At 43.0% G+C, this 22,484-nt stretch overlaps 1 protein-coding gene across 3 annotated transcripts in view; it reads right to left on the bottom strand.

The window, feature by feature from the left end:
* The window catches only part of MCC (MCC regulator of WNT signaling pathway), a 343,361-nt gene that overhangs the window by 225,211 nt on the left and 95,666 nt on the right, over nucleotides 1–22,484 (bottom strand). Inside the window, exon 1 of one of the 3 annotated variants that reach the window (XM_081133288.1) lies at nucleotides 8,867–9,466. The exons of 1 other annotated variant lie outside the window; for it this stretch is intronic. In XM_081133288.1, coding sequence (XP_080989414.1) covers nucleotides 8,867–8,923 — 57 coding nt within the window. In that variant the 5' untranslated portion in view covers nucleotides 8,924–9,466. Of the gene's footprint in view, nucleotides 1–7,799; nucleotides 8,833–8,866; nucleotides 9,467–22,484 lie in introns of those variants that run through there. One more of the 3 variants, XM_081133289.1, reaches the window with a different exon arrangement.

Below are 22,484 nucleotides of genomic sequence, written 5' to 3'. Positions count from 1 at the left end.
TGAGTTCTACATTCCCCCCTCTGCCGCTAGCCAGTCTTACTCAGGCCTCAGTTTCCTCATCAGTCATGCCAATGGTTTGGATAAGAAGAACCTCAGATCAAAGATAAACTTAATTGCAACCCACATCAGGAGCATCCCCTTTGTCCAATTTCATGCTGCCCGGGCAACTTTCTGGTCATAATCTGACTGCCAAAGAGCTTTTCAACAGGAAAAAAAGGCAGCACTTCAGGATCCCTGAAGCTGTATTTGTTATAAATCAATCAACTGATAATAAAGTTAATAAGAAAATAAAGTCAGTGATTTAAATAACTTAAGGAAATTGGTCCAAGTGACGGTGGAAACTAGAGCCCAGTTTTCCTAATTAGGATCCACCTATATTCTATATCACCAGCATCCACCCACCCTGAGCCATCCATTAAGGAAAGGCAGTTTTCAAATCATTCCTGGCTGGTGTCCATGCCACTCAGTTCTTTAAACCATTCCTTTTAAGGGGAAAGTAAACTCAAAATATGCTGAAGATGTCCAAAAATAATTATAGTTTATTTTTATGGAATATAACAATTATTTCCGATAGGAGAAAATGACACAATTTGAAAGTTTTGGAATATGCATAGGCTTTCAGGGAGTGAGTGGAGCTTTTGGAAAAGCGAAGCATTTTTTGACTGATCACTCTACCTTTTCTGAAAATACTCTCTTGAATAGGCTTTTGCGACAAAGCCTTTCTGGTCTTTTCTTTGCTAGTTCCTCCTCTTCTCGACATTCCCCCTTCCCTGCCCCACAATAAAAAAGTATATGGATAAAAAAAGTATATGTATATGTTCAAAATACTCTAGAGGAATCCTGATTCTTTCCCATAGTCAATGAGGCTATAGGTGACCCAGCCAGATCTGTTTTCTCAGATCTCATCTCCTTCTACTCCCCTTGCTCACTGCACTCCCAGCCACATCACCACCTTGCTTAAACATATCAAGCACACTCTGGCCTTTGCACCTTGGCCCTGTTCTTCCCACTCCCTATGTTTGTCTGGCTCTACCCCTCATTTCATTCAGGTGTCAAATCAAAGATTCCTGCAGACAGGTCTTCCCTGACCACTGTAATAGCATCCCTCCTTCATTCCCTGTGGGGTTTTTTCTTTCTAGCATGTATCACCACTGGACACACTTCTCTTCTGTCTCTCTCTAGAACGTAAGAACCCTTAGAACAGGGACTACATCAGTTTTGTTTGTGTCTGTACCCCAGACCTAAGAATAGCACCTGGCATGTAGAAGGCACACAATATTTGTTGAATAAACAAATGGCCAATAAGGAGTAAGTTATAGTAATAATAACCAAACTAAGTTCCCTCAATGTGCTCTTTAACCAAAATGTAAAAGTGGCTAATCCATCTGTCACTCTAACATGGCAACCGGGGTTTGATCCAAACAAGTAACTTTGAAGTTTGTTCATGCCCAACTATGTCACATATTGACTAGGTGCTGGCAATACAGTGATGGGTTTTACTCTGTCCCTGCCTTCAAAGGCCTTATGGTCTCCCAGGGAGGCTGGGGATCATTAGTTAGTTCTGAACAGAGATGAAACAAAGAATAACTAACCTGGGAGGTTGGGAGGGGCCCAGGCAGAAGCGAGTAGTCAAATGTGTGCCACATATTCTATGGACAAGTCCATTCAACCCATAGGAAACAGGGACAAGCAATTACTCCCACTCTTACCATGCAGCCAACCAGAGGACTCTACCGCCTTCCTAACTGCCAGGCAATCTTTTTCCAGGTTGGCATTCTTCCTTTGACAACCGCTTCAGCATTTCTCACCATACAGCTGGAGCCCTTCCCTGACAGGCGTGCACAGACAGAGGTTTCCGGAAACTTTCTGTTCTCGGCTAATCAAACACTACAGCCTCGGGCTTCAGATGCATTTCCATCTCTGGCCCCGTATGTCCCGTCAGACGTTCCAAGCACTGATCAAACCTCATGACTCAAAATATCTGCCTCAAAATATCCTACCAACTGAAGCATCAAGTAGCTTTAGCCACACAATTATTCCAGCCCAACAGGCTTTGGTTGCTCATTTACAAAGTTAACAAAACCAAGCCTACAGTTTTTGGTAAGGCAAAAAATCAACTGCTAATCAATAGCTACTAATTCTGGATTTCCCCCCCAAAGTTTCTCAAGGTTTAATTTCTTTGCCTAGTATAAGAACTATCTCGAAAGATTTGCATATGTAAATCGCTTTACAACCTCAGTCACTCCTGATGACAATTCAAACCTTACAAAAGGTGTCCTCTTTCCCGTATGTACTAATTTTAGCTGTTTTTGTTCAGCAAGAACATGTGCTAGAAAAGGAGGATAGCTCTGTGCTCCAGTAAATATTTACTCTATAAATTGAACTGTTTATCTGTGTAATCCATGCTCTTCTCTCCTGTTTCTTTCAAGAGAGAAAGATGCCACTGCTAGGGATCTAGGTCTGATTAGGGGTGCGGGGTGGGGTTCAAGAAAATAACTGCATACAATTTATCTCTATCTCTGCCATGACATCTCCTTCCTGATGTAAAAAATAAATAAATAAAAATTTAAAAATCCACGTTCTAACTATTTTCTATTTTCTGAGTCTTTTTTGGCTTGTCTGAGTCTGTAATCTCACCAACACAAGCCTCTTTCCCAGAATCTAGAGACTGCTTAAAATGTAATCTTGGTTTTGTGAAATTTGATTCCTTTGATCAAAAACTAACTTTGCAATCTCTGCTCATCAACAACTTCTTAATTATGCTCTAAATGTAGGTTTTACCTTCCAGTTGCAGTCTGATTCCGGAGTCATCCACGTGACTTGCATTTGGTAAACCAGCTTCAGGCAGCTATTAAAACGGCACCTGAGTTTACCATCACACCCCTGCTCTAGACAGGTGCCCCCACTTAAAGTTCTGGCACCTCAACTCTGGTAGCCACAGTCCTGTAAGTACTTCCTAAATATGAAAGAGTCTTGGAATTAATTTTAAAACTTCCCTGTTGGACAAAGCACTTTCTCAGAGTCAAAGGCTTTTTCTCTGCTTTGGGGTCTGCGGCCATCTCAGTGCCTGATCAGCTGGGGTCTTTGACTAACCTCTTCTTGCACCGCATTTCTCCTTTCTCTTGTCCCTTTGACAACCACCTGGTTCCAGCCACACTTGATCTACTTCCCCTTGCTGGCTGGGTTTGATGCACGGCCTCACTGCCATGTTCCGTGTGCTTCCTCAGGACCTTGCCACTTAGCCCCAACTGCCAATTTCATTGGGTTCCCTGGCTTTCTTCTCCAACCCCAGCACTCTGCAGCCCACAGTGGCTGAGCGGACTGTAGTAGGAGCCTAGAGCCCTAACTGCAGGGGTGGGAAACCCTAATTCTTATGACAGAGGAAGCTCTATTCTCCTTCTGGTACCTTAACTAGCGTAGCACTAATCCCTCAGACGCCTCTGAATGCACAGACTGTGGGACAGAGGTCTTGGTGACCCTGTCTCCCTTGCAGTGAACAGGGGACAGAAGGGAAGACCTTCTGGGGCAAGGATCACCCTATTTCCTATTGACAAATATGCTTTTAGGGCTTTGGAATGCCTAGAATTCCTCAGCCATTTGAAGGTGACCATATCCTTTTAATCATATCCATTTCATTTTTATCAAAATCATTTACCTGGGTATTGAATAGAGATTACAATACAAGTCAAGTCAAACAGGCTTGTTAAATAGAATACTCTCTCCTAGGAACATGTAATCAAAAGCTCAGAGCAGACACGAATGAAAGGAAACCCTTCACAAACGGTCGACCTGGGTTCAGCTCCCAGCTCGACCATTATAGTCTGCATAATCTTGGTAAGTTTTTTCACCTCTTTATGCCTCAATTTCTGCACCTGTAACACGGGTACAATAGAACGTATCTCTCAGGGTTTTTTGACAATGAAGCGAGTCAATACCTGGGAAGTGCCTAGAAAGTGTTATCTGTTAGAAATCAATGAATTAATAGCTAAAAAACAAAACAACAAAGACTATTGCCAAGCATTGGGACTTAAGAGGCCACAGTGGTAGATAAGATTCTGCCATTTTGTGGCCTCTGGAGATTAAAAATGGTTGCAAATTCTTTGTCCCCTCCCCCTAAGACAGGTGAGATCTATTTCTTCACCTATATCTTCACCCTTTGATGTGGGCTAAGCACGCAGCTGTTCTGACCAGAAGAGCACATGGAGGTGACCTGGTGCCAGTTTCAGTCTTACATTTTAAAAGAACTGTCAGCTTTCACCTCCTCCTTGGAACCCAGCTGCCACGCGGTGGAGAAACCCAAGCAGCCACACAGGCAGGCCCAGGCACAGGAGAATTGAGATGACCCCCTAGTCCACAGCCGCCACTGATTTGCCAGCCATGTGATTAAACCAGTTTAGAAGTGGATCTTCCAGCTGCAGTCACAGGTCTTTCCCCTTGAGCTCTGCCCAAATTGCAAAATCAGAAGCAAATAAGATTGTCATTTGAAGTCTCTAAATTTTGGGGCAGTCGGTCGCTCAGCCAAAAAGCCTCTTAAATCAGTTCTTCAAATTCTCTATTTATAAAAAGGGAAAGGGAGAGAGGAGGCAAGGTATTCATTCGTCAAATATTACTAGAACACCTGCTCTGTGCCAGACTCTGACAGGTCTTGACACTGCCCTTCTGGTGCTTCTAGTCTGTGGCTAGGAGAGACATTGAACACCTCACTACAATGAAGTGGGATTCTACCGAGGCAGAGGGGGATGAACTGTAAGGGGGTGTGGGAATACTAGGAGACCTCACAGGCCCTTCCAACTCTGACACTGCGTAAGGTGACAAAGAAGTACATCTGTGAGATGGCCACATAGAGATAGTCATACAAGATAATCTCTCTAGACAGCAATTTTCTCCCATACACATCTACTTCTTAATTAGAGTATGAGTGAAGATGTGGAGTTTCAGCTACCCAACAAGTAAATGGTGAAAGCAGGGAGTTGCCTCTATAGCCTACATTCAGGAGTAGAATAATCTTATGAAAGAGTCTTTGAATGTGATAAAGAGAGAGGTAGGGAAATACAATTTCCAGGGCAACTAAGGTTTCAGAATGAATCATGACAGGAGAATTTTACCTGTTCATTGTTCAATGTTTAACAGGCAAAAAATAAGAATTAATTGTTTCGAGCAAAGTATTACTTGAGTTAGGGAAGAATATTTTTAATTCCCAGAGGTTTTCATGATTGCCAAGAAAACAAACTCTTAAAGTTTTATTTTGCTACATAAATAGGTAGCTGTCTATCAGACAAACAGATCGGGTGGACAGCTCTTCTGTAAAGGAGTAAATTCAAGTCATACCCTGATGATACTGCACCGTAAGACATCTTCCCAAAGTCTCAGCTACTCTAAGGACCAAGAGATGTGATGGCAATTGCGAAACAAGGGGAAACTACGCACTGGTCCCACAGGCTTTTACCAAGTCAAACAGAATTAACTGCTAACCGAAAACCCCGGGAGATGAGAAAGATTTAAGAGCCCTCCCTTGACAAGGTTTGGGAGAATCTAATCGAATGCTCTGGCAGTGTGTCCATTCTGCTTCTTGATCGTGGAGGAGGAAGACTGAAAGCCGGCCATTTAATTTTCTAAGTACTTTTGATTTAGCTGATGTTGAAGTCCTTCCTTAACCTCCCATTAGAAAAAGAAAAATATCCTTTGAGTCCGATAGGGATGGCTAACAGGTAAGGAAAAAAAAATAGCCAATTCATGCTTCTCAAATTTTCCTTTTGAATTACCTTTGTTAATGCTAAGGACTAGTTTGCTTTGATTAAAGTGTTCAGGCTTAACGTAAGCCATTTGTGGTCACGGATAAATGACCATGTTTTGAATGTCCATAGGTAGAGGGCATTTTACTCTCTCCTATAATCATCTCACGGCATCTTAAACAGCTATTGTTCAAACTAAAGACGCAACAGGAACACGTTCATGAATTTCCTGTTTTCGGTCTTCGAAACACCTAACGCCCAACACCCAGCTCCCTCAGTCCCCTCAAGTGTCCCTCACACCCAGTCTCTCCTGCCTCTCTTGCAACGAAGCTTTCCTGGAGCAGGGCAGACAGAGGTCAACACCTGAATTTTTGATCAAAGCTTGCTGCTCTCATCAAGGTCCGGGAGATTACAAGTAGAAATGGATTCAAGTCACTTCCCTTGTTTAGGATTTATGAAGTCAGTGTCAACATTATTGTAATGGAGTCAATGACTCCTGTGGCTGGAGGACCCTTGCAGAAGGGATAAGCTGACAAGTCAGTGCCAATGAGAGGCCTCTTGTTTCTAAAGCCCAGGATAATGCTGAGCCCTTTTAGAGTTTTTCCTGCCCCTGCAATGCCTGCTGAACATCAAGCTGAATCTGACCCCATGGTGACCTCCAGGCGGCGGTGAGGCTCCTGGGCAATAAGAGATATGGCATGAAAGGGGCCTCTGAGGGATTTTATTAGCTCTGCTTCCAGAGGAGGAGGAGGGACTGGCCATCAAAAAAAGGATGACAGCTTTGCCCCCCAAGACGTTAAAGCAAAACCAGCGTTTAAGAGAAAAATTACAGTGAAAAGAAGAAACTCTCCTTTACACCAGAGACCTAAAGTGAGAAATACAAATGAACTGTATTCGAATCTATGGGTCCATATGAATACTGATCTACAGATATTACAGAACACCCAACGACTATTGCCCATGATAAATTTAGGGTCCACAAGGTATGACCCCCCCCCCCACTCCCTTGCCTTACAAATTCTCTTTAAGCTAAAAATAACTACCTTTACAGTCTGTTGCAACTACTCAATCTGCAGGGAAACTAGGATTGGGGGGGATGCAGGGACAACTAAATCACTGAGCCTAAAAAGAAGGCTCTAAAGAAGGCAAGAAATGAATGAGCAGACACTCAGATAAAGGAAAGAAAATTTGGTCGAGGATATGGTTGGGGCAGAAACTTGTTAATTTCCTTAGGGACAAAACTATGTTCTGTAATGCTGAAATATTATTGCTCCAACTAATGCAGAGGTCACAAAACACCCTCAACGCTTTCAATTGATCACAAGTGTTCTAAGGAGTGGATAAACAAGGCACACGAGGCACAGGACGGAGTTTTACCTCCCACCTGTGTTTTATAGATACGCAGTTCACCTAATGGACTCCCTGACTGTACTAATACTATTGAAAGTCAATCCAGGTCTCCTCTCTCTATATTCAGCCTTCTAGCCACCTTCATCCTAAATTGGTGATTCATTTTTAAACGGAGGTAACTGAACAGCTCACTTCAGGTGAAAGTGTGAAAGCTGCCAGATAGAAATAAACAATGTAAAGGGCGTCGCCAAGACTCTCTGCAGGATGTATGCCTTTAGTTTTTGATTTTTAAATGACCTTAGCAGATAAATCAAAGGCTTCTCCTGAAATAGTGTGAGTGATGGAGCAGGATCCTGGGTTCTATTTCAGATCTGAAACCTCTCCCTGCTTTTAAAATTGGCAAAAAAATCACTTAGGTCTTCAGGCTTTTACCCCCCACCTCTCGTTTTTAAATTAAGCCCTACTCTCAGCATCTCCCACCTTCTACATCATAAGGGAAGGCACAGGGATTAGGAAATGCCTCTACCTCATTCTGCCAACACCTCAGAATGCTGCTCCAAACCCGAGCAGGCCCAGCACAGCAGTTGAGACACTTAGAGCACCAGGGACCGACTGCATTCAGTGCTGGGTGCCGGCCGCAGACCTCGGGTTTCCCACGCACACCCGCCTCGCGTCCCCAGCACCAGCCTCTCCCCCCAGTGGGGACGCTGTCCTTACATTTTCTCTCCGCTGTAAGTACTCTGACATCATTTCTATCTGCCTTCCGGCTGTTTTCAAACGGGTCTTTTTTTTTTTTTTCTCTCCCCCAGTCCTTTCTTCAGCTCCGACTCAAGAAGCACAGACTATTTATTCTACTTTGGCTCCCAGAAATGGCTCGGCGACGGCGCTAAGAGGAAACCCCACAGCCATCAAGCCTCCTGTTGGAGACACCAGTCTCAGGCTCTCTCCTCTCTTCTGAGCATCCAGTTCTGTAGGTTGCCCATCACTCCTTTCCGATATTCAAAGCCTTGGGGGTGGGGGGTGGGGTAGCCCAGGCATCCCTAAAGTCATCGAAAAGGTGGCCTGGCGCATCTCACCGGTCACCTATTTGCATGCCGTTTGATGTCGCCTTTCATTTCAAAGCAGGTCTCACACACTCAAGTGGCTATGTTACAGTAAGAGCCAGGAATTGCAAATACGCTCGCCTCAAAGACTCGGGAGTCCAGCGCCGGGCAGGAAATAAAGTTCTAAGCGGCTTTGATGTGCTTCCCCCCGCCCCCCCCCCCGCGCGGGTCGCGCCTCTCCGCCGCGCCGAGACCACCTTGACCGACTTTAACCGAACGCGTCACACGTGGGAGCCAAGCGGCAGACACTTCATAATAACCCAGCGAGTGCCCCGGCCCCTCCAAATCCGTCACCATCCGCTTCAGCTCAGCTGGGACCCCCATGTATTCTGCGAATACGAAAAGGAATGCTGTACATAAACTGGGGGACATGGGTGGGAAGGTTCGGGGGAGCCAGCCCGCGGGGAGTAAAGCGCCTCGGCTGCGCGGCCAGAGCTTGTTTCTTTTTTAAGCCGCTCGTTTCAGACTGAAATATCAAGCCAGTTCAGGTCATTTCCTGAGCAACACGACAAGTTACAACAAGATCCAGAAAATCTATTAATCTTTAATTGCGCTGCCTCCAGACTGGGAGTGCGAGGCGGGTGGGGTGCAGGGCTGGGGGAGATGGCGGGGGGGGGGGGGGGGTCTGTGGAAAAACCACTGCCCTCGGAACCAGAGCTCCCGCCCTCAGCTGTTTCTTACCTCGCTCAGCTCGGCCGAGGAGTCGTTTCCGTATTTCATGGCAACTCCAGAATTCATGACTGCACTTTTCAGAGCCGAGCTCCTCGCTCCTCCAGGTCTCAGCGCGTGTGAGTTAGGCTTCGCAGGCTCGGGGTCCCCGGCGTGGTCCCTTCTGGCACATGTTAGTCTAGACAGCCATTTTCCACCCAGGACAGTGCTGCAGCCCAGACGGAGGATGCTGACACTCCTTCGAAAGCGAACGGAGCCCGCTGGCGTCTCACGGACGAGCCATCGCTGCGGGAGGCCGGGCGGCGGGGCGCGCTCGCAGCTGCTGCGGCGGCCGAGCCGGCGCGGGGACCCGCCCGCGCGCGCCCACCGCCGGGTCCCGGGGCAGTGCCGCCCTCGGCGCCGCCTTCTCCGCTCCTACGACGCCCCGCCGACCCCCATGGCCAGGCTGGAGGGCAGCTCCCAGCAAGACCCCGCACCCCAGGGGGCTTCGCGGAGGTCCCGAAGAAACCCGGCGGCGGGGCGAGGGAGATCCGCTCCTCGGGTTCCCGGGAAGGAAAGAAAGCTGGAGAGAGCCCGAGCGCGGCTGCACTTCACGCCGAAGTTTCCCCGTTTGAATCGTCTGGAGTTGTAAGTGGTTTCTGATTGAACACAGCTGTCTAGCTGCTGGCGACGGGCTGCGCGGAGGAGGCGGGGCCAGGAAGAGAAAAGGTGGGGGGACCCCGCAGGAGGCAGAGCGGAGACGTGCGGGGGAGAGCGCCCGACGTTAGGGGCTGCAGGACCCGAGTCCAGGAGGGAGGGGAGAAACAGGAAAAGCCGCCGGAGTGACTGTGCAGAAAAATTAAAAACAAAAACAAAAGAACTTCCCTCCTGGAAGGCAGTTTGCACGATGCAGTAAAGTCAAGACAAACCTGAACGCTGCGCATCAGGCCACGCCGTGCACTTCGCAGGGTGCGTTAAAATTTTACAAGAGTGTGGGGCGGTAATTTTCCCTGATCAGTCTGAAGCCAACACTGAGGGTGTAAATTCTGCCAAACTCCCTCTCTGTCGCTGAGGGCAAATTACATTTTCTGCATGTCCCTAATAAAGATTAAGATGCCCCATCCCTTGAAAGATGTAAGACAGGCTCAAATAACCTGTCGTCCCCAAACCCCAGACAGCCCGTAAAAATATTACATTTTCCATCCCCTTCAAGCCCCCCAGACCTTCCTTTAAAATCTTACTGCTCATCTGAGCAGAGCTAAGATTTGTATTTCTGGGGCTTGGAGTATGAATCAGAAAAGATTTAAGAGGCTCATAGCCGATGGACTCCTGGAATCAGAGCTTCCCTTCAGCCTTGAGTTAAAACACAAGGCAGGGAGGGGATTTTCTCTCCATAAAGGTTAAAGTCCTACTGAATTTGAGATGCACTGAAACAAGTCTGATCCTTTAAAACTGTAGTTCTGCAGGATTATGTCTCTTTCTACACAATGGGAACAAACTGTCTCCACCCCCAATGACAGATCTTGGCATTTCCTGAAGCCTTCTATGAAAAAGCCATTGTATTGTAAATGGACAAAGTCTTCTTTTCCTCCCCCACCCCAAGTAGGATGTTTACTTTGCTCTTTAAGAAGGAGCAAAGAGTTTGACATTTGCATATATCTTCTTGCCTATCTGCGTTCCTGTTGAGTTCCTTTATTGCCTGACTGAGGCACTACTGGGATGAAGAAGAGTTTGCTGCTTTTTTGGAGCCCTCAGTCCTACCTTCTGGGGCACTGCCAGATTAGAGCACATTGGGAGAACCTCTTCTGCTTGGGGAGGAGTTGGGAAGCCACATTATTTTACTTATCTATTCATTAAAACCTGTTGAGAACTGACTGTGCTCAAAGTTGGAGATGGTGAAAGAATATAAAAATAAAAAGAAGACTCAAGCACTAACCTTGCCTATTCGGTGTTTATAGTTTCATAAAATGTAAATAAAAATGAAAACTCTACACAGAAAATGATACTTGCTATGAAAGCAGTACAAATGCAGATCTGCAGTTTGGAAGAGGAAATTGGATTTTGGCTGGGCTGTGTTGTAGAAGATTCCATAAAGGAATCTCAGGAGAGGCAGTTTGTGAAATGATCTTTGAAGAATGGCTGAACCCAGCAGAAATGGGGAGTAAGGACAAGGTATCCCCAGCAGTGGGACCACTGTGAGAGAAAGTGTGGACAGAGACTGGCATGTGCAAAGCATCTGGAATGGAACCTGAATTATATGAGTGAGTTGAAGCCAGATAGTTAACAGTTGAGGCTGAAGAAATGGGCTTCTGATAGGCAATGGACAGCTACTAAATGTTTTTGAGCACAGAAATAACAGGATCAGAGCTGTGCTTTTAAACATCCCAGGGAATTTGTGTCCCACTCATGAGTAACCAACATGAATTCAAATAGACTAGTACTGAGTGTTTGAACAAATACATTTTTAAAGAAAGTAGTTGAGGTGTTTAAAGAACTATATTTTTCATACTAGATGGCTCCTAAAACCAAGCAGATGACTTATCTGATATTCAACCAAAAGAAGAGTGATTTATCCCAAAAGCAGAGGAAAAATTGGCAGTGTTAAACTTATCAAGAAGCAATATGTCTGTAGATTCTACTTCATGGGCAATATAAGTTATCTTTAAGAGTAATGTTGACAATAAGGGATTTTCTTCTTAAACAATAACTTTAATACTTAACCTCCACAGAAGACGCAATTCTGTTACTGGAGCCCAGATGCAATTCCGTTCTTGTCTTCTTGAGGGAGAGATTTCAATCAAGAGACAAAGTGTAGAAAAGAAAGCAAGAATTTATTGTCTGCAGCAAAAATATACTTAGGATGGTGAAACAAGGAAGGTGCCTAGAAGAAGCAACAGGAGAGCCTAGGCTGGGCTGCTTTGGCTCACTAAGTCAGAGAAAGAGAAGGGGACAGGTTCGGGACCTTGGAGACAGGTTCAGGGGATAATCCCCAGACGAGCTACCACTGCCCATTGCTCCCCTGGTTGCAAGTCTCATGGGGTCTCCGGGAGGGGAGAAGGAGGTGGTGCTGGTCTGCTCCCTGGGGGTGGGGGTGGGGAGAGCATGCCCTGGGTCCTTTGTCCTGAGCGTATTTATCTCCTTCTTACAGGTGGAAATCTTAGGGGTGGTCTCAGGGGAGTGTCTCAGTAGAATACTCATCAGCTTTCCAGGGTCGTGGTCTCCACTGATTGGAGGCCAAGGCAGGAGGTCATTAGTCAATGTAGTTGGTCCTGAGGCAGCCAGAGTCACTTGTCTGGTTTTGCTGCTTTTCTGGGTCTGGAGCTGAAATACAACTGAGGCCTAGATGTCATCTTTAGGAAGAAAAAGGTCAGAGGGCTCTAAACCACATGACTAGCTATATGAAAAGTCAGGGGATACAAACTGAATGACCAGCAATATGCTAGGAGAGGAAAGGTTACCCTAGGGGTGAGGTTCTTGTTTCCCAGTTTTGCCTGTTGGTAGGCATCCAGGGCTTTTTGCCCTGGTGAGTTTCTGTACCTGGCCCATTATCCTTGCTCTGCTCATATCTGCCTAACTACCTATTAACAATTCCACTACAATCTGGCAGCAGTCAATTGACAGTGGGAAATAGACGTGCCAAGTGGACTACCCCAACAGTCCAGCAAGAGGCTACAAGTTGGGGCAATAAAAATGGACAGGAGTGGGCAGATGTGAGTCTGTAAAAAAGAGAGTAGACAGAAACAGTGGTGGAAAGAGAAGAACTTAAAAATGACTTGAGATCTGAAACTAGTCTGAGTGGGATTTTGGGCAATGTCCTAAAAAAAGGAGGGTTGGATTCCAGAGAAGAAATACGTTAAGAAGGAAACTACGTTTACGGTATCACAGATTGGAGGTGGCATCTGGAAATGGAAGTGGAGATGTTCAGCAGGAAGCTTAAAATGGAGCTACAGAGATAAGTTAGGGTTGAGATAGAGATGGAGGTTTGGGGTTACCCCTATTAGAATAATAGATGAAACCATGAAATGATATAAGGTTGCCAAGAAGGAGAGGACAGAGAAAAAGAAGTGGTCTGAGAACATTATCTTAAGGAAGGTCTTTTCATGGACGCAAGAGAATAAAAGAGGAAATGGTAGGGAAGGCCACTTGCAGAAATAGTAAGATAACCAGAACTCTGGGTCTGGGGGTCTAAGGGAGATATTGTCAAGAAAGAAGGGGCAGCATCAATATTATATGCTACAGAGCAGGCTTGTGGGGAGAAGAAACCTGAAGACTGATAAAAGTCCATTTCAAAGACATTAATGTCTTTCAAAGGTAAATTTCTACAAAGCTAAGGAGACAGAACCCAGATGATGCAGGGAATGAGGAGGAATTGGGATAGTAACCATGCACTATGCTTTCCAAAAATTTGATGGTGACAGGCAATCAGGAGATGGGGTAGTTTTTTAGAGTAGGTAAGCAATGCTGAGTAGAGGGTAGAATAGGCATGTTTATAGACTGTGGCTAAGGGAAACCCTGGAGAGCCAGAGAGAGAAGGGAGATGGAACAAAGTTCCTGAAAAGGGAAGGAAGGAAGGAAAGGACCAAGGACAAAACCCATGAGATTAGCTTTGGAGTAGGCTTGGAGAGAAGGAGGATTCCAAGGCTCCTTCCTAGGAGATCAGGAATACTTGGGCAGCTGGAGAATTTATAGACTAGTAAAAAGAAGACCTTACAGACACACAATAACTAATAGCACTTATGTGAAGAGTGGAGGGGTAATAAAGACTAATGATATCTTATAATCAAATGTTAATTTAAGGAAAGGAACACCATAAATTGTTTGTCAATGCAAGGAAAACAGAGTAGTTGTGATCCCCACCCCTGAAGCTATTCAAGCATAAAGGCTGGTAGGACACATCAAAAAACCAATGGTATGTAGAATTTCATGCAATAAAAGGTAATCCAAATCAGCTGTCTTCTAATCTAAGATTCCATGAAATGAAGGCTTTTTGCTAAAACTTAAATGTCTTGTGATTTTTTTTTAACCTCTTAGTCTGGGAACCTCTACTATCAAGAAACCTAAGATATTGCTGTAGACAAGAATGCAACTGAACCCAGCCAGAGTGGCTCAGTGATTGAGTGTCAACCCAGGAACCAAGAGGTCACTGGTTCCATTCCCAGTCAGGACACATGCCCCGGTTGTGGGCTTGATCTTCAGTAGGGGGCTTGCAAAAGGCAGTGGACTGATGATGTTTCTCTCTCACCGATGTGTCTCTCTCCCTTTCTCTCTCTCTACAAATAAAAAATATGTATTTAAAAAAAAAAAAGAATGCAACTGAATCAGTATCCTCAGCATGTCATCTCAGCACACCAAAGGGGAATGAAGTCTCAAGTGCATTGCCAATAGAATAAAAAAAAGATCTCAAGATTAGCACTCACCATAGTTTACCAAGTGTGTAACTGTGCATGCCTAACAAATCCTTCCGTAATGTGGCTGCCTCAACATGACCCCTCTAGAAGAGCTCCTCCAAGTTCTGCTTCAGCAGAGAGTAGGCTTCTATCCAGAAGTATGGGCAGGAAGCGGCAGGGGAGTTTATCAAGATCGGGAAGCAGGTCTGGGAGGAGGAAAACCTGCTTCCCAACCTGGCAATATCCTCCGGCCTGGGTTACCCTCCTTCCTGGGCCTTGTCTTCTCTAGAGGGTAATCTCTCTCATCTGGTCTCTGGGAGGAGAGGCGGCAGTGAGCAGTAGTCCTGGGAAAGTAGAAGTTGCTGTTTGGATGAGTGGATGGGTCTGTGCACCAGTTGCACACTGTAGGTGCACTGGCATTACCTTTCTGGCCACTCTATGTGTGGCTGCTGATCTCAGAGATTTTCTACACAGCAGGGATTCTATTCTGGGTCCCCTCTGTACCCTCTGCTGGTAATAAACATCAAATCTGGGTCCCCTCTGTACCCTCTGCTGGTAATAAAGATCAAATTAATTGAAGCAATCTTGGGTAAAAGTCTTGAACCTCCAGTATTAAGGAAATTGACTGAAACTTAGGACTGGCTGACCTAAGCCCTCTGTCTCTACTCCTAAGTGTGCAAGCCACCCTTTCCTGCCACAGCAGTCAGGCCTGTCCTCCTGCTGTCCACACAAGGATCCAAAGTTGTCCCCTTCCGCCTGACTCTCTTAAACTAAACAACCTTGATACCTCAGACTTTAGGAAGAAAGCAGTGTGGTTAAGCTAATTCACACAAAGGTGAAAAATACTCATCACCTTCTCAACCAAGCCCAAAGTTTTGCATTGTAAAGAGAATGCTTTGAAATAATGCTAAGTTGGTGGGATTTCCTGAAGAAGAAAGTCACCTTTCAAGGGAAAGGAGGATTTCAAAATGCAGAGACATCAGGAAGTCCTAGTCCTCTAAGACCTTGAGGGTCATAAAAGTCAGGAAGCCTTCAAAGTATGCGCTCAGAAGAATTTCCTGCCCTAAATCTAAAAGCCCATCCCACTCTCCCACCCGCATGAGTCTAGAATTGCTTTCCCTATCCCAACTCCTGTGGCCCTCTGTTCAAGCACCAAGCCAGCTTTTCTCTCAGGCCCTGGGCTAGGCCCAAGTCCCCAGCTGGGAGCCTATAGGAAGCCTCAATGGCCTGCACCATCAAAGACATCATTTGCTCCAGGTGCCACAACATGAAGAATTAGGGAAGCATTGCACTAGATGATCTTTGTCTTGTTCTCTATGTCCTCAGAGAACAACACTAAAAACCTGGAAAAAATCCTGCAATCACCTAGCTCATCCCCGCATCCTACATATATAGGTGAGAATATGAAGGGTCAGCAAGTTTGTGGTGTTCATTCAAAAAGAAAAAAAGCACCTACTGAATGCAGTTATTGTGTTGTTATTTCCAGAGTTAGCATGCTTGCTGGGAAATGGTTAATAAACAATTAAGGAAGATAGTTACAACTTATGATGGGCACAATAAAAGAATTCAACAGGAGGAGAGCAGGCTCCTTAAATGAAGCAGTGGGAGAAGGCCTTGATGAGGAGAGAGCATTTCGGCATGAAGGTCAAGAAGCCTACTAGGCAGAAAGTGGGGGAAGAGGGCCAGGCAGAGGGAAGAGCAAGGGCAAAATCCTGGGGCAGAAAAGGGCTTTATCTTTCCAAAAATTTCAGTAAACTTCACGTTATATATTTAGTTTAAATTTCTGTTAAGAGGTAGACAGTGTGATGGGACATGATGGAAAAGATGATGGAGGAGCCAGAGCGTGTGTAGGTCACAGATTTTATTCTTTGTACATGGAGGTACCACAGGAAGACTGTAAGTAGGGTAGAGACACAATCGGATTTATTTATTTATTTATTTGATTGGCTGATTGATTTATTGTTAATCCTCATATTTTTTCCATTGCTTTTCAGAGAGAGTGAAAAGGAGGGAGGAAGGGGGAGAGAGAAAGGGAGAGAGAAACATCGATGAAGGAAAGACACATTGACTGGCTGCCTCGTGCACATGCCCCGACCAGGAGCTGGAGGCCCTTGACTGGGAATCAAACCTGCAACCCCTTGGTACACAGGCTGATGCTCTAACCACTTGGAACACTGGCCAGGGCCAAATTTATGTTTTTAAAAGGTAAATTGATTCCTATACAAACTTTACCACTAGGTAATCTAAAAAGTAGACATAAGAAAGTTCCTTCTTTATAGAAGTATTCCTGTGGCTTAATGAAGATGAATTGATAGAATTAAAATATCCCTATTATGCAGCCTCTAATGAATTCATGGATTTAGGTATAAAGCCCAGTGGATAATAATATCACAAAAAAGTCATAAAACCAATCACATGACTTCTGATAGAAGAATACAATACCGCCTATGAAACCATCTTAGCAGTTGTTAATGTGAAAGAACATGTAACATTACAGAGATGCAATCAGCAAAATCCAGACTATAAATTGACAGGACAAGCAATATGGTTTCTTCAATACATAAATTGCAAGGAGGGAGGGAAAAAACAAGTGAACAAGTGAGATATTAATGGAAGGAGAATCCTACAGACATATCAACCAATTGCAATATGTGGTCCTTATAGGGACCTTGATTCAAACAACCTGACCATAAAAAAAAAATTACTATATTTATGAGACATTCAGGAATATACTTTTGGGATGTTTGATGATATTAAAAACTATTATTAATTTTTAAGATGTGTTAATGGTCTTGTGGTTATACTTTAATTAATTAATTTATTTTAAATATATCTTTATTGATTTCAGAGAGAGAAAGGGAGAGGGAGAGAGAGAGATAGAAACATCAATGGTGAGAGAGAGTCACTGCACGCCCCTGACTGGGGATCGAGCCCGCAACCCGGGCATGTGCCCTGACCAGGAATCGAACAGAAACCTCCTGGATCCTGGGTCGATGCTCAACCACTGAGCCACACCCGGCCAGGCTTGTGGTTATACTTTAAAAGAGTCTTCATCTTTTACAGATTATATATTGAGATATTTAGGAGTGAAATGATATAATATATGGAATTTGTGTCAAAATACTAGAGTAGACAAGAAAATAGATGTGGTTTTCAATGAATTGATAACTATTAAAGTTGGGTGACAGGTATATGGGAATTCATGTTACTTTGTCCCTTTGTATATATTTGAAAATCTTCATAATAAGAAATCCAAAAAAAAGATAATTTTGCCTTTATGTAAAGAGTGGGTTGTAGTGCCATACAAGTAGAGTCAGGCTAGACATATGGCTTTGGAAGTCATCCGCATGTAGGTTACAGTTGATGCTGAAAGCCATGAGAACACATGAGGTCACTGAGGGAGAGTGAGTACGAAGATGAAGTCCCAGGACTTATCACTGAGAGGCTCAAATATTTCCAGGTTGGGTAGAGGAAGAGAACCAGCAAAGAATATCAAGAAAAAGCATCCATTAAGGAAGAAAAAAAACTGAAGATGCGACATCCCAGATGCCAAGAGATGAGTGTTTCAAGGAGACTGGCAAAGTATGTGGAATGCTGCTGAGAGTTCAAAAAGGTTTACAACAAAGAAGTGTCCTTTGGTTTTGGAGATGACACTGAGAGGAGCAATTTCACTAAGTGACGGAGATGGATAGAAGCTAGATTAGCATAGATTGAATAGTAACCAGGGAGTGAAAAAATTGAGAGAGAACATGGAGATTACTGTTGAGAAGCATATTGCCCAAAACCTCACTACAGCTGAACTATCTGATGAGATCTTGAACCAAAATCCTAACATCTACTTCTGAGCAATTCTCCTTTCACTGCCCCTTCAGTCAAGTTATCTTGGAGGCCCTTGGCTGGGATTAGAGACTGAGTTGTTAGGATAGTGGATCCCCCCCACCCCCCCAAGCTGGTAACTGAAGTCTGTTCCAGGATTCTGGGTCTTTACCTTATTGTTTATGAAACTGGCTATGTTGCTTTTAGACACAATGTCTTAGTGCTGTAAAATCGATGGAATGCAGTAGATAATTTGGTTAGTGTGTGTTTAAAATTTGCTAAGAAAAAAAATATTTGAAAACCATTTCCAGATTAAATCTCACACATAGAACAAACAAAAATCCAGCCTCCTGCAACTGCAAATATGACTCCAGCATTAAGAAAGCACCCCTGTGGTGTTTGTCTGTCTCATTAATCACATTCATGAACTGCCTCACACACAGCCTAGTCATTCTAATAACCTAAAATCATTTGGCATCAATACCCCTGACATTATCAGTGGGGAATTCCTAGTTGAGAATCACTAAGCTATGCTAGCATCACATGATGCTTCAAAAACCTCTTTGTGGTCTGATAAGATATTTTGGAGCCCAAAACTTAGTATCTCTGTTATCTTGTCTTAAATATTCAAAGTGTCTTTCAAAAGTCTTTACTCATTTGTTCTCCAAATTTCTTTAAACTATATCAAATTACCTATGGAAATGAAAAATAATCAGTGGAGATTAAGGATTTGGAAACCTGAGGGGATTTTAAAAAATAGGTTTTAAATCCTCCCAGGAGTACTTGCATATGGTCAACCTCTAGAGAGGAGAAAGAAAAATATACATTAAATAGATGCATGAAAATAGATATAGTAAAATTTGAAAAACATGTTTCAATTAAATGAATTCCAAATGCCTGCCACTGTTATTTCTGGAGCTCCTTGGGAGGCTAAAACAGCATCATTCCATTACTGTCTTTTAGCTAGAAAATGTTGCAGCAGCTGATCAAAAGGAGCAGAAAAATAATTAATATACTAGGCAGTTCACCTGGCATTGTACCAAGCTGACGGGACAAGACAGAAAGATCTGAGGCACAGGCTGGGGAAAGCCATCATCCTAGACTTGGGCTACAATGATAGAGCTTTCCTAGGGACACGTGGAGGCATGTGGAGCAGGTTCTTTGCCTATATTGATAAGTCAACTTCCCTCTCCCAGCCATTCTTAGTTGTTTTGCATGACTGACACTTGAGGTCAAACTTCCCTTCCTAAGCAAATGCTCTTTAATCGGCATCTCTAGTAATGACCCTCACTTATGTTTAACATTAAACCCATTAATGTTTTTTCATGCAACTACCAGACACTTTCATTAAGTCTCGCCATCACCATAAATCATGTCTAAAACGGAACTTGTCACTTTCCACCAAAAACCAGCTTTAACTTCAACTTGCAAATTTCTGTACCTGGTATCATAGTTTCTAGACTAATAATTTTGGAGTCATTTTCAGTTCCCTTCTTCCTCTCCTTTTCCAGTCATTTAGCCCTTTCCTCTCCACTTGCTCTGCACTTCATTGCTAGCAGCACCTTCCAGGCCTTGTCTCTTTATAGTTTGGTAACTACAACTTCATATGGCTCAACTCCAAATCATTCTGCATACTCCAGCCCAGATGTTTTCTCCAAAATGCAGCTTTCTATCATGGCATTGTACGAGTGAATCTTTTAAATGATATTTTTATAAGTTTTATTGGGATATAATTCACATAATTCACATACCTTTAAATTAAACTTTTAACTTATACAACTCAGTGGTGTTTAGTACATTCACAGACTTATGCAGTCATCACCACTATCTACTTTAAAGTGTTTTCATCACCCCCAAAGAAACCTGTATTCATTAGCAATTACTCCCCATTCAATCCAACCACTAGTCTGCTTAGTGTCTCTATGGATTCAGCTATTCTGCGCACATCACATAACAGGAATAAAACAGTATGTGGCACTTTGTATCTGGCTTCTTTCACTTAGCATAATGTTTTCAAGGTTCTTCCATGTTGTAGCATGTCTCAGCACTTCATTCCTTTTTATTGCCAAATAATATTCCATTGTATGGTTATGCCACGTCTTGTTTATCTGTTCATCATTTAATGGGCCTTTGAGTTGTTTCCACTTTTTGGCTATTATGAATAATGTTACCATGAACATTTGTGAGCAAGTTTTTGTAGACATATGTTTTCAGTTCTCTTGGGTATATGCCTAGGAGTGAAATTGCTTGGTAATAGGGTAATTCTGTGTTTAACATTTTGAGGAAATACCAAATTGTTTTCCAAAAACGGTTGCACCATTTCACATTCCCACCAGCAGTGTATGAGGGTTTCCATTTCTCCACATCCTCACCTACACTCACTGTCGTTTTGATTGCAGGTATCCCCACTTTTTGAAAGTTCGCTTTACGCCACTTCCCTTTAACATAAGACCTACATTATTACCTGTTTTCACTAACCACAAGAAATCAGAGAGAATTTTGCTTTTACAAAAAAAAAAAAAAAAAAGGGAAAAATAGCACCCAGCACTTGTTCTGCATTGTGAGCAGTTCTAGAGGTAGCTTGTACTCCGAGCAGCAAGAGTGGCCCCGCAAAGCTCTTTCCTTGGGACCTTCACTCAGCATCTCAGCATCAAGCCACTACAGCTCTGAACTGTGTCTATGAGGATCTGTGCTTTATCTCAATTTATTTTGTGCATCTATTAGTAAGAAGTGTCCTAAGGTAATTGCTTCTTTGCTTTATGCCATTTTGGTTTACAAAAGGTTTCATAGGAACGCTCTGCTTTCTGATGGGGTGGGGGCTGGATATAGACATCCTAGTGGGTGTGGAGTTGTATCTAGTTGTGGTTTAGATCTGCATTATCCTAATGATTGATGAGGTTGAGCATCTTTCCATGCACTTACTGGCTATCTGTATATCTACTCTGGAGAAATGTCTACTCAAATCCTTTGCCCTTTTTAAATTGGGTTGTCTTTTTATTGTTAAGTTGTAAGAATTCTTTACATATTCTGGAGACTAGACCCTTATCTCATATAAATTTGCAAATATTTTCTCCCATTCTGTGGGTTGCCTTTTCACTTTCTTAATAGTATCCTTTGAAGCTTTTAATTTTGTTTTTAATTTTGATGAAGTCCAATTTATCTACTTTTTTCTTTTATTGTTTATGTTTTTGGTGTTAGATCTAAGAAACAATTGCCTAATGCAAGGTCATAAAGATTTATTTCTATAATTTATAATAATTTCCTGGTTTTAGCTCTTACATTGAGTCTATGATCCATTTCAAGTTAATTTTTTAATATAGTCTGAGGAAAGGATCCAATTTCATTCTTTTGCATGTCGATAGTTATCCCCGCACTGTTTATTGAAAATATCATTCTTTTCCTCATTGAATTGTCTTGACACCCTTGTTAAAAATTAACTGACCGTACATACAGGTTTATTTTTGGATTCTCAGGTCTGTTTCATTTATCTGTATGCCTAGCCTTATGCCAGTACTCAACAGTCTTGATTACTGTTGTAATAATCAACAGTTTTGTATTAAGTTTTGAAATCAGGAAATGTGAGTCCTCCAACTTTTGTTCTTTTTCTATATTACTTTGGCTATTTTGGGTTCCTTGCATTTCAATATGAATTTTAGGATCAGTCTGTCAATAAGCAAATAAGCCAGCTATGATTTTGATAGGGATGAATGGAATCTGTAGATCAACTTGGGGAATACTTGGCATCTTAACAATATTAAGTCTTCCAACCCATAAACATGGGATGTCTTTGCATTTATTTAGGTCTTCTTTAATTTTTTTCAATGTACAAGTCTTATATTTTTTCTGTTAAATTTATTCCTAAGTATTTAATTATTTTTAAATCTATTACAAACTGAATTGCTTTCTTAATTTCATTTTCAGATTGTTCATTGCTAATGTATAGAAATGCAACTGATTTTTGTGTGTTGATCTTGTGTCCTGCAACCTTGTCAAACTCATTTATTAGTTCTAATGTTTTTTGTAGATTTCTTGGTATTTCCTATATACAAAATAATGTCATCTGCAAATAGAGACAGTTTCTTCCTTTTGAATCTGGAGCAACTACAGGGATATAAAAAGCAGGGTCACATAAACACAGCTCATAATTCTATTACACCTGATGCCCAACTCTGAACAAATGAACTCCACTACTTGTGCTGGCTTTGTACCAAAGAGGCTACAATGAGCTGTTCTTCCATCCCATGGTGGACATGCAGAATCTGTCAAATAACACAGCATTTGGCCCAACCCACTTACTTGATCATATGTATATATAACCAAGTTTTCATTTTAATAGCATCCCTTTTTAATTTAAGCAAAACAAAGTGGAAATAACAGTGCAACAGATGCAAAAGTATGGTGAAAATGTCTTCTCAGACAAAGTTGTTTTAATGAAAGAAACTCTATCA

Source organism: Miniopterus schreibersii, assembly GCF_964146895.1.
Source record: "Miniopterus schreibersii genome assembly, chromosome: 3".
In the NCBI taxonomy this organism is placed as follows: Eukaryota; Metazoa; Chordata; class Mammalia; order Chiroptera; family Miniopteridae; genus Miniopterus; species Miniopterus schreibersii.
Note: the sequence above shows the minus strand (reverse complement) of the source record. Positions and strands in the feature narration are given on the sequence as shown.